The sequence below is a fragment of the Danio rerio genome, chromosome 25, assembly GCF_049306965.1.
Source record: "Danio rerio strain Tuebingen ecotype United States chromosome 25, GRCz12tu, whole genome shotgun sequence".
Taxonomy (NCBI): domain Eukaryota; kingdom Metazoa; phylum Chordata; class Actinopteri; order Cypriniformes; family Danionidae; genus Danio; species Danio rerio.
This window is the reverse complement of record NC_133200.1, coordinates 35,230,001-35,242,500: the sequence shown is the minus strand read 5'-3', so window position 1 is coordinate 35,242,500 and position 12,500 is coordinate 35,230,001. Positions and strand designations below refer to the sequence as shown.

The window sequence follows — 12,500 nt, the reverse complement described above, 5'->3', positions numbered from 1 at the left end:
GAGCTGATCTGCCATTATATCAGACCGCTGTAATCTTCCTCACATTATGTCAGGTCACATTGGGATCTGTCTGGCAAGAGTACAGCTGTTACACACACACACACACACGCACACGGGCTGCTCTGTGCATTGGGCATTGTTCCTCCTTAAAAGAGTATTCAACTATGGCACAAACATCTGTTCCTTTAACCTGAAGAAGCCCACAAAGGCCTTCATACAAGCCACACGTCTTCCCCCAGAGGATTGTGGGAAATGCGGGCACCAGGAGCCAGCCCGTGGCTTTTTTCCTCTAAATGCTGCATGGACAGAAACGCTGTCAAAGCGAAGGCCGGCCCTGGAGACACAAGAGCGGAGGAAAGCAGACAGAGTGACGGTTGCCTCAGGGCTCCAAGCTTAGTGGCATATTTTACATTATAGGATGAGAGTTAGATGCGTTTAAACACCCAAGAAAACAACGCAAACAATATAAGAGCTGCTGAGTGTATTTTATACAGTTACCTGTCCGAGATCAGCAAGAGTGAGGTTTCTTTTATCTCCTCTGAGATTCACATGAGGATTTACTGCAGCGAGTGACCACAGAGAGATATTGTGTGGTGTGATCATGTTGAATCATCGCTCTCAACGTCTGCTTAGTTTCAGGAAGCGGATTCCTCAAATGCTGCATGGAGACGCCAAAAATAAATAGCCCATAATAAACGATTACATTTTGACCGAGCTAACGCTGTTTTATTTCACACATACATTTGACATTTTAGAATGAGAAAAAGCTGCCAGTGAAGTTAGAAAAACAAGCGGAACTGAAATATATTCTGTGAAAACAAGTCACTTCACTTTGTGCTTGCTTTGCTTGATTTTTTCCAACCCTGTCAAACGCAGATTCATCAGGTCTAGAAACGCTTCAGAAATGCTTTAAAACGCTAAACCGATGCTTTGAATCGCTTTAGTCACATGACCTGGGTGTTTTGAATCACTCTAGTAACCTGACCTGGGTGTTTCGAATCGCTTCACTCACCTAACCTGTGTGTTTCGAATCGCTTCACTCACATGACCTGGGTTTTTCAAATCGCTTTAGTCACATGACCTGGGTGTTTCGAATCACTTCAGTCATGTTACCTGGGTGTTTCAAATCGCTTTAGTCACATGACCTGGGTGTTTCAAATCGCTTTAGTCACATGACCTGGGTGTTTCGAATCACTTCAGTCATGTTACCTGGGTGTTTCAAATCTCTTTAGTCACATGACCTGGGTGTTTCAAATCGCTTTAGTCACATGACCTTGGTGTATCAAATCGCTTTAGTCACATGACCAGGGTGTTTTAAATCGCTTTAGTCACGTGACCTGGGTTTTTCAAATTGCTTTAGTCACATGACCTGGGTGTTTCGAATCACTTCAGTCATGTTACCAGGGTGTTTCAAATCGCTTTAGTCACATGACCTGGGTGTTTCAAATCGCTTTAGTCACATGACCTGGGTGTTTCAAATCGCTTCAGTCATGTGACCAGGGTGTTTCAAATTGATTCAGTCACGTGACCTGGGTGTTTCGAATCACTTCAGTCACGTGACCTGGGTGCTTCAAATCGGCTTAGTCACCTGGGTGATTCGAATCACCCAGGTGACTAAGGCAATTTGAAGCACCCAGGTCACGTGACTGAAGTGTTTCGAATCACTTCAGTCACGTGACCTGGAATTTTCAAATCACTTCAGTCACGTGACTGAAGTGATTTGAAAATCCCAGGTCACGTGACTAAAGTGATTCCTGGATGAAGATGAAACCTGGGTTCTAGAAGCGCTTCAGAAATCCTTTAAAACGTTAAACCAATGCTTTGAATCTCTTTAGTCACATGACCTGGCTGTTTCGAATCGCTTTGGTCACATGACCTGGGTGTTTTGGATCATGCTTCAGTGCAAAGTGTCGAAACACTTGCACTTTGGGATCTCGACACTGTCGAAACGTCAGTTTCATGTCAGCCATCCCTAATGATTACAACTGAAGAGTTCAGATGGAAAAGTCTCTAAATGACATGAAATTTTCTTCTAAAATTGACATTTTTCTCCTTTATTTATATACAGTTATTTCACTTTACAGGAAATAAAAGAAACCTCCTCTCTGCCAAAAAAATTGAAATGACCGAACGTACACACAGGAGCCTGAGAAAAAAAATCCTCATTTTTAGAAGAGAACTTCTGACGGTTTGTGTACCGAAAATTTACAATAAAAACGATTGTATTCGAAAGTACAACTAATTGGTTTTCAAGAACACATTTATATTGACTCTTTTTCCGCTCAAACCTGGAAGGAGTAAAAGTGTGTGCGCGCGTCTTCATCCTCATGTGTTATTTATTTGGCTGTGATTGTCTTGCTGGTGTTTTAGTCGGCTGCCCATCTCCTCCCGAGCCTCCGTTTGATGAATATTTCAAATGATAAAAATGAATTTAAAAAGGCACTGTGAGTTAGGTCTCATCTCCAGAGATGTGCGGATGGCACTTAGTGCAGTAGAGTCCTCGCTCTGCCAGGCGGATCATAAGACTTTCTGCCCAGCCAGTGACCTCCGCTGCATCTACAGCCACAAGCACATCAGACAGCCTCTTTCTGGGTCAGAAGGCCAAGCAGCAGATAAAGGGGGCCAAAAACACATTAATGCAGTACTGACACTGTACCACGCTCCACTGTGAAATGTTTAGTCAGTCCCTCCAGGATTTTTACAGGCACTTTTTCTTTCTTTCTTTCTTTCTTTTTTTTGCAGGGGCTTTCCTCACATTCATGGCTTCACATCAAGTGCTTTGCTTTGTTAGTTCTGCATTATAAAAGCAGATACATTATAAACAAAAATGCCGAGATCGATCATCATCCAGATTCTATTTTAAGACAGCAAACACTGAAGGGAAAAGATCTTCGTTATGTACTCACACACATTTCTTTTGTTTTAGAGAGTGTCGTTCAGGATGATATGAACAACTACATCAGTCAGTATTACAGTGAGCCAAGTAGCGGTAAGTAGTGATATTTTTTTATTATTCTTCTGAAAAGCATGTTGATTGCCAAATGCATCCCTTAGATCAGTAGCTCTCAATTCCCGCCTGCACAATTTTAATGTTTCTCTTATTTGACACACGAGGATTCCTTCATGGATCTCCCTGTTAACTGACTCTATTAGGATTGGAATTGAGAACCACTGCCTTAGCTGTATCACACACCTGCTTGCTTTCATTGTATACAGTATGTCCGACTAAAGTAGTGTTCAACGGATCCTTTCAATGGCCTAGATCAGGGGTGTCCAAACTCGGTTCTGGTGGGCCGGTGTCCTGCATATTTTAGTTCCAACCCCGATTCAACACACCTGAACTCGCTAATCAAGCTCTTTCAACGTATTCTAGAAACTTCCAGGGAGGTGTTGAGGGAGGTTGGAGATAAGCTATGCAGGACACCGGCCCTCCAGGACCAAGTTTGGACACCCCTGGCCTAGATGTTTAGATAGCAAAGATGTTTGTGTGTCATAATATACTGAAATATAAGGTCTTCTGCACATTTAACATTTAAGCATGCAAGTATATCATTTTTAAAAAGTGAAAGAGATGTAAAATAACAGAAAAGGAACTAGCACGAGAGGGTGCCAACATCACAGTATAGTTATTAGATAATAATCAGAGCTTACCTTCATACCAATGGGTGGAACTAGATGGTTCAAGCAAACCATAACCTTGCCGTTCTCAATTCTGGTCCTTTTAACCCACTGCTCGGTACATTTTGTATATTTCTTTTACCGCTTTAGAGGTTTGTTCCATTTGATCATAAGTGCTCTGTCAAGAGTACATCACAGGATATTCAGCCATAAATCCAGTTCAAAAGAACAGTTTTCAATTCAAATAGTATTGAAGAACTTAAAACATGACTTTTGCTAAACTTAAGATTTTGGTAAAATTACCCTGTACACATGACAATAAATCTGACCACGCTACAAACAGTGCAAAACATTGTTTTAAATTAAATAACTTCAGCAAGTTTTCTGCAGCAGCTTTGGGGTAGAGTGCAGTGAACACTGTAGGGGTCATGTCAATCAGAACACAATTCCTTCACTGAGCTCTCTTCCAATGAGCTGATTCTTAAAATCAGGTGTGATAAACGAGAGACATCTTAGGGTGCTTTCACATCTGTAGTTCGCTTCATTTGGTCCGGACCAAGGGTAATAAATGATACACTGTGCATTTTCTGCCGTCTTTGGGTCGTTTTCACACCACACTGCTGGCTTTGGTCCGAACCAGTTGAAACGAACCAAAATGCAGTCATCTGACAAAATCCACATCTGTCATTGGCCAGATGTTGTTGAACATATTTCATAAACTGCTTAAGGATTGGTCAGAATTCACGTGTGGGAAAATGCCACTAAACTCCTGCAGGTAAACAAAACCTTTTACTCTGGAGGGGCGACTGCACTGGCTGATTGTATCCCTGCTTTAGACAAATTATATATTATGAAAATGAAGCGCGGCCGGAAAACAGTGTTTAATGCATCGCTCGTCACTTCAGGAGGAGACGTGAATTAATTTAGCTAAACGTCAACATTGTCATCTTGCAGAAATATTACCAACGATCCATCAGGTAATGTTTTCCCCCCTCTCTCTCTCTGTTGGTAAAGCGCTGTCAACAACTATTTTTCCTCCATATCCCATAATGCACAGCGCATCAGCCTACGGCAGCTGAATTTTAATCCAAAACGCGCAGTACTTTTTGTGGTTGGGCCTGTTTTAGTACGAATCATATTCCTTAACACAAACGAACCGCTCCAGGGTTCGTTTGAAAGCGTACCGAGACCACCTCTCCAAGCAGGTCTCGGTACGCTTATTTGGTCCGCTTTTGGTGCGCACTCAAATACGATTGCTGCATTCTCACCTGCCCAAACGAACCGTACCAAAAGGGGAAACGAACTCTAGTGCGATTCAATCGAACTAAATAAGGCAGGTGTGAAAGCACCCTAAAATGTGCAGAGCAGAGGACCAGGATTGAGAACGCTACCCTAACTCCACCTATTTTGTACAGAGAAGTCATTTGGTTCTGCAGTGAATAACCCCAAAATGCCAAACGATGCCACTGATGACGTGACCACTATCATTGACACTTTTAAATTTTAGCATTAATTCACCAAGTTATATCATCTGTTGTACATGCAGACATCGGTGTACCTGACCCTGGTGCACGTGTCATAACCACAGCAGCCATCGATGTCCACCTTCCCACCAACCCCAACCAGTTGCCTCCTTCCCTGGTCAGTGCTGATGGCCCAGGCAGTGGGCAGCGAACGGGCAGCTCTGTAAGTGAAGCATCCAGCACGACCATGTCCCGGTCCAGCTGCAGCTTTACAGCCCGGCAGCACAGTGTCAGCAGCCACACACTGGGCTCCACGACTGACTGCAGCTCTACCGTACGGGAGGCCTCTACCTCCGACTACAGCGGTCAGCGCTGCTGCCCTCCTCCATACTGTAGCCCTTTGACCCTCGGGACGCAACCGGGAATCCATGACCCCAGCGCAGTGGTCAAAGAGCTGCTCTCCTCCTTGTCTGAGGACTCCTGCCTGGCGCAGAAAGGCAGGGTGGACCCGGTCAACCTTAAATTACCCAGCCCGGCAGGGTCAGTAAAGGCCAGCCCGGAACTGGAGCACAGGGTGAACATTTACAACAAGAGAAACCAGGAAAGTCTGGGTGTTTTCCAGACCAAGCCACTAATTCACCTGCAGGGGACCGAGCCATCTCTGGATGAGAAGTACAGACTTATGGAGCCAGCAGATACTCCACTGAGCCATATACCAGACACATAGAGCATGAAGAGTGGAACGGTGAGCACCTACACCAGCTGAAGCAGCCTCTCTCTTGGCCTCTCTCTGTATTGCTTACTCATTGGCTGTGTCCGAAATGCGAATCATGGACCTTTGCTGGCAGCACCCACAGACGTCCTGACTAGTACAGTAACTACAATTTTTCTGTAGACCGTTATTTGCTGGAGCATCCACAGGTAGAAATAGATCATGGAGTTTTTTTTAATCTGATCAAATTTAAAAACAGACATAGACTTGTCTGTCAATTCTGATTGATCAAAATATGTAGACTAGATCTGATTTTAAGGAACTGTGTTATAGAACTACTACTCCAGGCTGTTAACTGGGGCAAAAACTGTGTGGTGTTTTCCAGCCATTAGTCAGCCTGTGAATAACTTACAATCCTTCTCCTGGAAGGTCCACCATTCTTTCAGAGATGCAAACTACTCGAAATCTGGAGGTTAAGTGATTATGAAGACATTAATCTGGCCCAAGTAGGGTTAAAGCTGAGCTCTACAAGAGGATGGCTCTTACAGGGGCGAGTTAAGGCAGGCATGCATGGTGTGAAATATGGTGGAAGGAAGATCCCATGTCCACGGATAAGTGAGTTTGTGAAAATTGTGATTCACAATTGCTTTAAAGCAATTGCATTAAAGTCCATGCCAAAAAACATGGACAGGAAGATTTTCCTTTAGAGACACTCATGGTCTCTCTCTTGCTTACATTAGAGCCTAATGCAATGCAAGCCATGAATAGTTGCTATACATACAGGTTTTTTAGCACCAGAAATGATAAAGCCTAGTCTGCTGTAAACTATATTCCGATAACCCTGTTATGCAGGACTCATCAAACATCACGCACAAGCTCGTACGACAGCAAAAATTGTATCATGTACACTCGCTTTTAGTCAACCACTCCTATCTGTTATCCCCTTTATTTCCTGACTCTTTTCTTGGGGACAATTCAACAGTCAATCAAACAGCCCTTAACTCATCAACTCTTAAAATTGATTGATCTGGTAAGGGAGACATTAAACATCTATAATCTGCATGAGTGCACAGAAACTACTGGCAAACACTGCTTTACACATCTGAGGCATGAACTAGTGACAGGAATTGTTTACCGATCAGTGTGCACCGATGCTTCATTTTGTTCGACAGACTTGCCATATTGTTCCCTATTCATATCACACAACCTGCAGCAAGTGGTTCCTTAAGAATTGGTTCTGATGGAGCAGTAGTATAGGAAAAGAGATTGTCGAGGTTGGTTAACTCAACGCAAAAGACACAACCTAATCAGTGTCTTTAGAAATACTCTAAACAAGACAATGCAAAAGACTCCAAGGTTGGATTTGAAGCCTTGCTTTAGGGTGTAGAGCAGAGGTGCCAATCCTGTTCCTGGAGATTAACCTTTCTGCAGATTTCAGCTCCAACCCTGATCAAACACAACCAAGTAAGATCTAAAGGAGCACTAATCAAAGACAGGTGCATTTGATCAAGGTTGCAGCTGAACTACGCAGGAAAGTAGATCTCCAGGAACAGGATTGGGCATCCCTGCTGTAGAGTCATACAGAATTGTTGAATGATGGGGCAGTAGTTTCTTTTGTTTTCGGACACAGCCAATCGGTCTCTTTCTTTGTCAAACAGCACTATGATACTCACTCCCAGGTTTCATGTTCTTAGATAGGGGCACAGGAAGTGATATCAGGATAATGCCCTCTGCTACCCGCCTCATGCAACGTTCCTCCTTACAGATGCACATTTCTCTCTCTCTCTTTCTCCAACTCTGCAAGAGCACTTGAACTGTCTCACTCCTGCCAAAATTGCACAACCTTCCAAGGAGTCAGGGAGAGGTACTTTGGGAGCCATCATTGGAAGATCCTTCAGGAATTTAAGCGTGTCTGTTGGGTGAGTGTTGTATGAAACCAGCAAAGACGCACTCTTTTAGATGGTAGGCCAATATCGGAGTGTGGCTGGAAGACTTATCATGTGTTCTCATTCAGGGTGGCGTGGGAGGGAGTTTTTAATTTGTTAATTTGTACGAAATGTAACTGACACACAATGTACAGTCCTTTTACCCCCAATGCTGCAGGGTTACATTTGATCCGTGTTCAAATGTCAAGCTGTGTGATTCAGCCAAATTTCTTACCTTTGCCTTTCTTACATTACTGATGCTGATGTTTGTATTCAAATTCTATGCGAGGAAAAAAAAAGTGCTAAACTCAAGTATTTTTAAAACACGGAGAGCAAACAATAGGCGAACATTTCAGGTATACCGTATTAGAAGATTTTTATGAGAAATTATGGTTAGAATGTTGTCATAACCCCAAACCTTAACCCCATCCCAATAGCATGAGCCTTTGAAAAGATATATCTGCTTTCTGACTAAGGCAAATTAATCCTGTGTTATCGACAAGGGATTTTATAAACTGATAATGAGAGAAATTGTCAAGCAATTAAAAGTTGGTAAATTCAAACGTCCAGCTTCATTTTGTTGTAATCAAACATGTGCACATCTATGGCATTTGCAGTATTGCCATAGAAGCATTTCTTGTCCTTTATGAGAGTAATAGGAAACAAAAGCACATGTATATTTAATAGGTTTATTGGACTATGGTGAACATCGATGAACAGTTTGCAATCTTACTAATATATACCAAAGATCAACTTGCTTCCATAAACAGATTACAAAGAATATTTAAAGAGTATCCTACCACTGCTGAACTACTACACTAACGTTAGTTTAAGCCAAGTAAGGATCAATCTTGCTCATGGATGGTAAACGTTGTACACAGTTCAGGTTTGTGCATCACTGGTCTGGAAGCTTCTAGACAGGCTGAAGACCACAAATTAGCATTTATTAGCTTTGGACCTGAAATCTGCAGTACAACGTGTACCAGGAGCAAAGTCAGACAATCCTGAATTTGTTTACAACTTACAAAACTTCAATCCCATGTATCAAGGAATTCTTTTATTGCAAGAAGTGGTGTGATGTTGAAAGTAGATTTAAGTGTTCTGGAGGACAATCACATTCAGAAGGTGATCATCAATGGAGCATCTGTTCAGAGCTTCTTAAGGCAAGTAAAGTCTTAGTAAAGTTTTCATGTAAAGTTTTCATGTGGAGTAGCATAATCCTGTGAAGTCTTACTTGTTCAGGGCTTCTGTCAGCTCAGGTACAACCTGGAGATAGATCCACAGAAGAATAAATTACTGATGAATTGATACCGTTACATTAGGCAACGCTTGGATTTAATTTAATGTTTACTTTCAATGTGCATAATCTTTCAGAATAGAAATCTAATCATCATTAAGATGAACATGTAGATCTGCAGCAGTCACTACACCATCCTAGAGCATTTATCCTAGAGCATGCTGGAGCACTAGTGCTCCAGCATGTGAGGGGTCCTTAATCCTGCACCCATTTTTTTAGTTCCAACATGACCTACCTAGAAGTGTCTAGTCCAGTGTCTCAGTCCTGGAGTGCCAGTGTCCTGCAAAGTTTAGTTCCAACCCCAATCAGACACACCTGGGCTAGCTAATCAAGCTTTTATAGGCTTTCTAGAAACATCCTTGCAGGTGTGCTGAGGTAAGTTGGAGCTAAAATCTGCAGGACACAAGCCCTCCAGCACCGAGTTTGGACACCCTGGTCTAGTTTTAAGATCTAGCCCAAGGGTGCCCAAATTTGGTCCTGGGGGACCGGTGTCCTGAAGAGTTTAGCTCCAACCCTAATCAAACACACCTGAACCAGCTAATCAAGCTCTTACTAAAAACTTCCTGGCAGCTGTGTTGAAGATAAACTCTGCAGGCCCTCCAGGATCAAGTTTGGGCACCTCTGATATAGCTGGTTCAAGTTTGTGTGGTTAGGGTTGAAATTAAAGCATGCAAGACAGTGGGACTTGCAAAGCCAAATTTACCTCCAGCGACAGGAACTGAACAGGGACATACATGTACATTGACTTCTAAAGGTAAACCCTCTGCATCAAAGTTCCTTCTAGAACAACTACCTCAATCCTGTTCCTGGAGATCTACCTTCCTGCAAATTTCAGTTGCAACCCCTATTAAGCACACCTGACTGTAAAGTGCTGTTCAGGTCCTAAATAATTGTTTGATCAGGGTTAGAGCTGAACTATGCAGGAAGGTAGATCTCTAGGAGCAGGGTTGAGCACCCCTGTTCTAGGACATAGGTCTCAAATTCCTCCAGCTCTGCAGTTTTGCTCTAACCCTAATCAAATACAGATGATCCAACTAGTCATGGTGTTCAAGAGTACTAGACACTAGGTGTGAGTTAGAGGTGGTTGGAGCTAAACTAAGCAGAGCTGCAGTCCTCCAGGAACTGAGTTTGAGACCACTGTTCTAGAAAGTATCCTAGGCAAAGTGATTGTCACTTGAGAACAACTTAAATTTTTCTATACATTGAGGTTCTCATCCAAAACCGAAGCGCTCCCGTATTCCAGAGAAGCCTGAAAAACTATATCGTCACCCCAATATGTCCCCATATCACTTTTCAATCCCAGGCAGGAGGAGAAAGCCCATACATTTTAATTTGTTATCTGAGTAGCGATCGTGTGTAAACTGATCTCAGAGCTGCTCCTGTTCACCAGTGCTGCCCATCATTGGCAATCACTTTTACACAGTTTACCTGCACACCTGTGTGTAGCACGCACCGCCTGAATAAAAGATGAGCGACAGGGCAAACACAGGCAAATAAACGATGCTAGCGTTACACAAGGTAAACACCAACAACAGATGGATGGGTTGTTGTGTGTGTGTGTGGCAGCCCTCTGGCACTGAGAGCATGTGTGCCACCTTGAACTATGGTGTGCAGTCGGGCGTGTAAAGGTTTGGTGAGAGGGAACAGAAAATAAAGGTGAAAAACTACACCCGCACACTTGTGCTGACTATCAATTACTTTTCTGCTTGGAAAGGAGGAGAAGTTGTGCATAAGGCTTCTGGACGGAGCCACGAGTCGCCACTGATTAATTCAGCAACTCAATAATTCAGAAGTTGCACACTTTCCATTAGGTGGAATAATGCATCCTGCAACATTTAAAAGGGAAATATGGGACAGGGTTTTTTCAGTCTATTTGGGTTTGGTTGTAGACTGGGTTTGCTGAAGAAATTAATACCAGGTCATTTGAAATTTACAGCGCTATTAATAATAAACATGAACGGTTCTGCTGATTGTCCGAGGCAATGGATTAAAATGTCTCTGATGACCTGATGGGGATCTTTTGTACTAATGAGATGTTTCAGAGGAAGAAGATTGTATCTTTCTTGTTACGGATACTTCATCCTTAGTTGGACACTCAAAAAAAAAAAAAAAGAACGTTCAAAGGCTTCTTGCCTGATTTTTAAGCTAAAATATGTTGGTCCAGTTCCTAAATTCCTTTTGGATTGAATGACGAGGTCAGGATGGGCATTTCATAATTTTACCATTATAAACTCAATTTTATCTAATGGTTGGCACCAGTAGCCTAGTGGTAAAGTGTGCTGACACATTGCACCGAGGCGCTCATGGCCAAGGATTAAGAATTCACGAGAGAAAATAATTACATTTTCTCTTCTGTGAAGGTCTCACTAAATCAGGAGGGTCCCACTTTATATTAAGTGGCCTTAACTAATATGTACTTACACAGGAATTAATAGTTTGTTACAATGCACTTATTGTGTAAATACGTGTATTTACTGTGTACTTATGCTTGATTAAATACATGTATGCAAGTACATCTGTAATTAACTTTTGCAATTACATTTGTAAATACACTGTTGACCATCCATTACACCTTAACCCACCCTTGAACCTACCCATGCCACCAAACCTGTCCATAACCCAACCTCTATCCCAACTCAATAGCACCACAAGTGTTCTCAAATACATCATAAACACAGTAAGTACATTGTATTTATTTTTTGATGCAAGTAAATAGTAGTTAAAGACTTTTAATATAAAGTGGGACCCACGGATGTTTCTAGAAAGCCTAGTAATGCTGCGATCACACCAGACGCAGATGAAGCATCAAGCGTGAGTGATTAACATGTCAAGTCAACTCAAATACTGGAATAGACATCTGGCGTTAGATTCAAGTGAATGAAGCAGTGCAAGCTAAGCGTTTGATGCATAAATCACTCGAATCGGAAAATCTAAACTCTTACATTCACGCCACGTGAACCAATCAGGAGCTTTCTCTTGTAGGGGCGCGATTATGATGTAGTGGTTGTTGTTGGTGTCCTGAGGGGAAATCCTCTTGCCGACACCAGCTCAACAAACTGGGCTCGCCTCAGTCAGAAGCCACTGACAGCCTCCATCATCCAGGTATAGCTTCTGGAGAAGTTTATGAACTGAGCTGAGTGCACCTCTGAAAGGATCAAGTGGACTATACCGTGGAAATACACGTTTTTTTTAGCCTTCCTAAAGCACATAAACAGATATTCTTTCAATGAAAATCCATGTTAGCCATTCTGCAACAAAGCTAGTGACTGGGCAGACAGAAGTCCTGCACATGACGTGAATCCACATCCATTGTGAAGTAAATTTGATGTGCAAATGAAGTGAATTTGACGTGCAAATGAAGCGAGTAAACACAAAATGTTTGCATGTCTATTTACACATGAACATCAAGATTTATTAGCACATGCTGTGTCTGGTGTGAACACATTATAAGAGCTGGATTAGCTAGCCCAGGTTTGTCTGATTGG

The 12,500-nt window shown here is 42.5% G+C and overlaps 2 protein-coding genes across 22 annotated transcripts in view; one reads left to right on the top strand and one right to left on the bottom strand.

Moving 5' to 3' along the window:
- Positions 1 to 8,281, top strand: part of tmem266 (transmembrane protein 266) — a 102,760-nt gene extending 94,479 nt beyond the window's left edge. For 5 of the 19 annotated variants that reach the window (XM_073942354.1, XM_073942351.1, XM_073942353.1 and 2 more), the window contains 3 exon segments: positions 2,927 to 2,989; positions 5,165 to 5,826; positions 7,598 to 8,281. In XM_073942354.1, coding sequence (XP_073798455.1) covers positions 2,927 to 2,989; positions 5,165 to 5,808 — 707 coding nt within the window. In that variant the 3' untranslated portion in view covers positions 5,809 to 5,826; positions 7,598 to 8,281. 19 annotated transcript variants of the gene reach the window in all.
- The window catches only part of etfa (electron transfer flavoprotein subunit alpha), a 316,751-nt gene that overhangs the window by 266,648 nt on the left and 37,603 nt on the right, over positions 1 to 12,500 (bottom strand). The window contains exons 11-12 of one of the 3 annotated variants that reach the window (XR_012399772.1): positions 11,417 to 12,500; positions 8,394 to 11,160 (exon numbers count right to left, since the gene is read on the bottom strand). The exon at positions 11,417 to 12,500 is cut by the window's right edge and continues 675 nt beyond it. The exons of 1 other annotated variant lie outside the window; for it this stretch is intronic. Coding sequence is in view for 1 of the 2 variants with exons in the window: in NM_198909.1 (NP_944591.1) it covers positions 8,949 to 8,984 (36 nt within the window). In the remaining variant the exon portion in view is untranslated. 3 annotated transcript variants of the gene reach the window in all.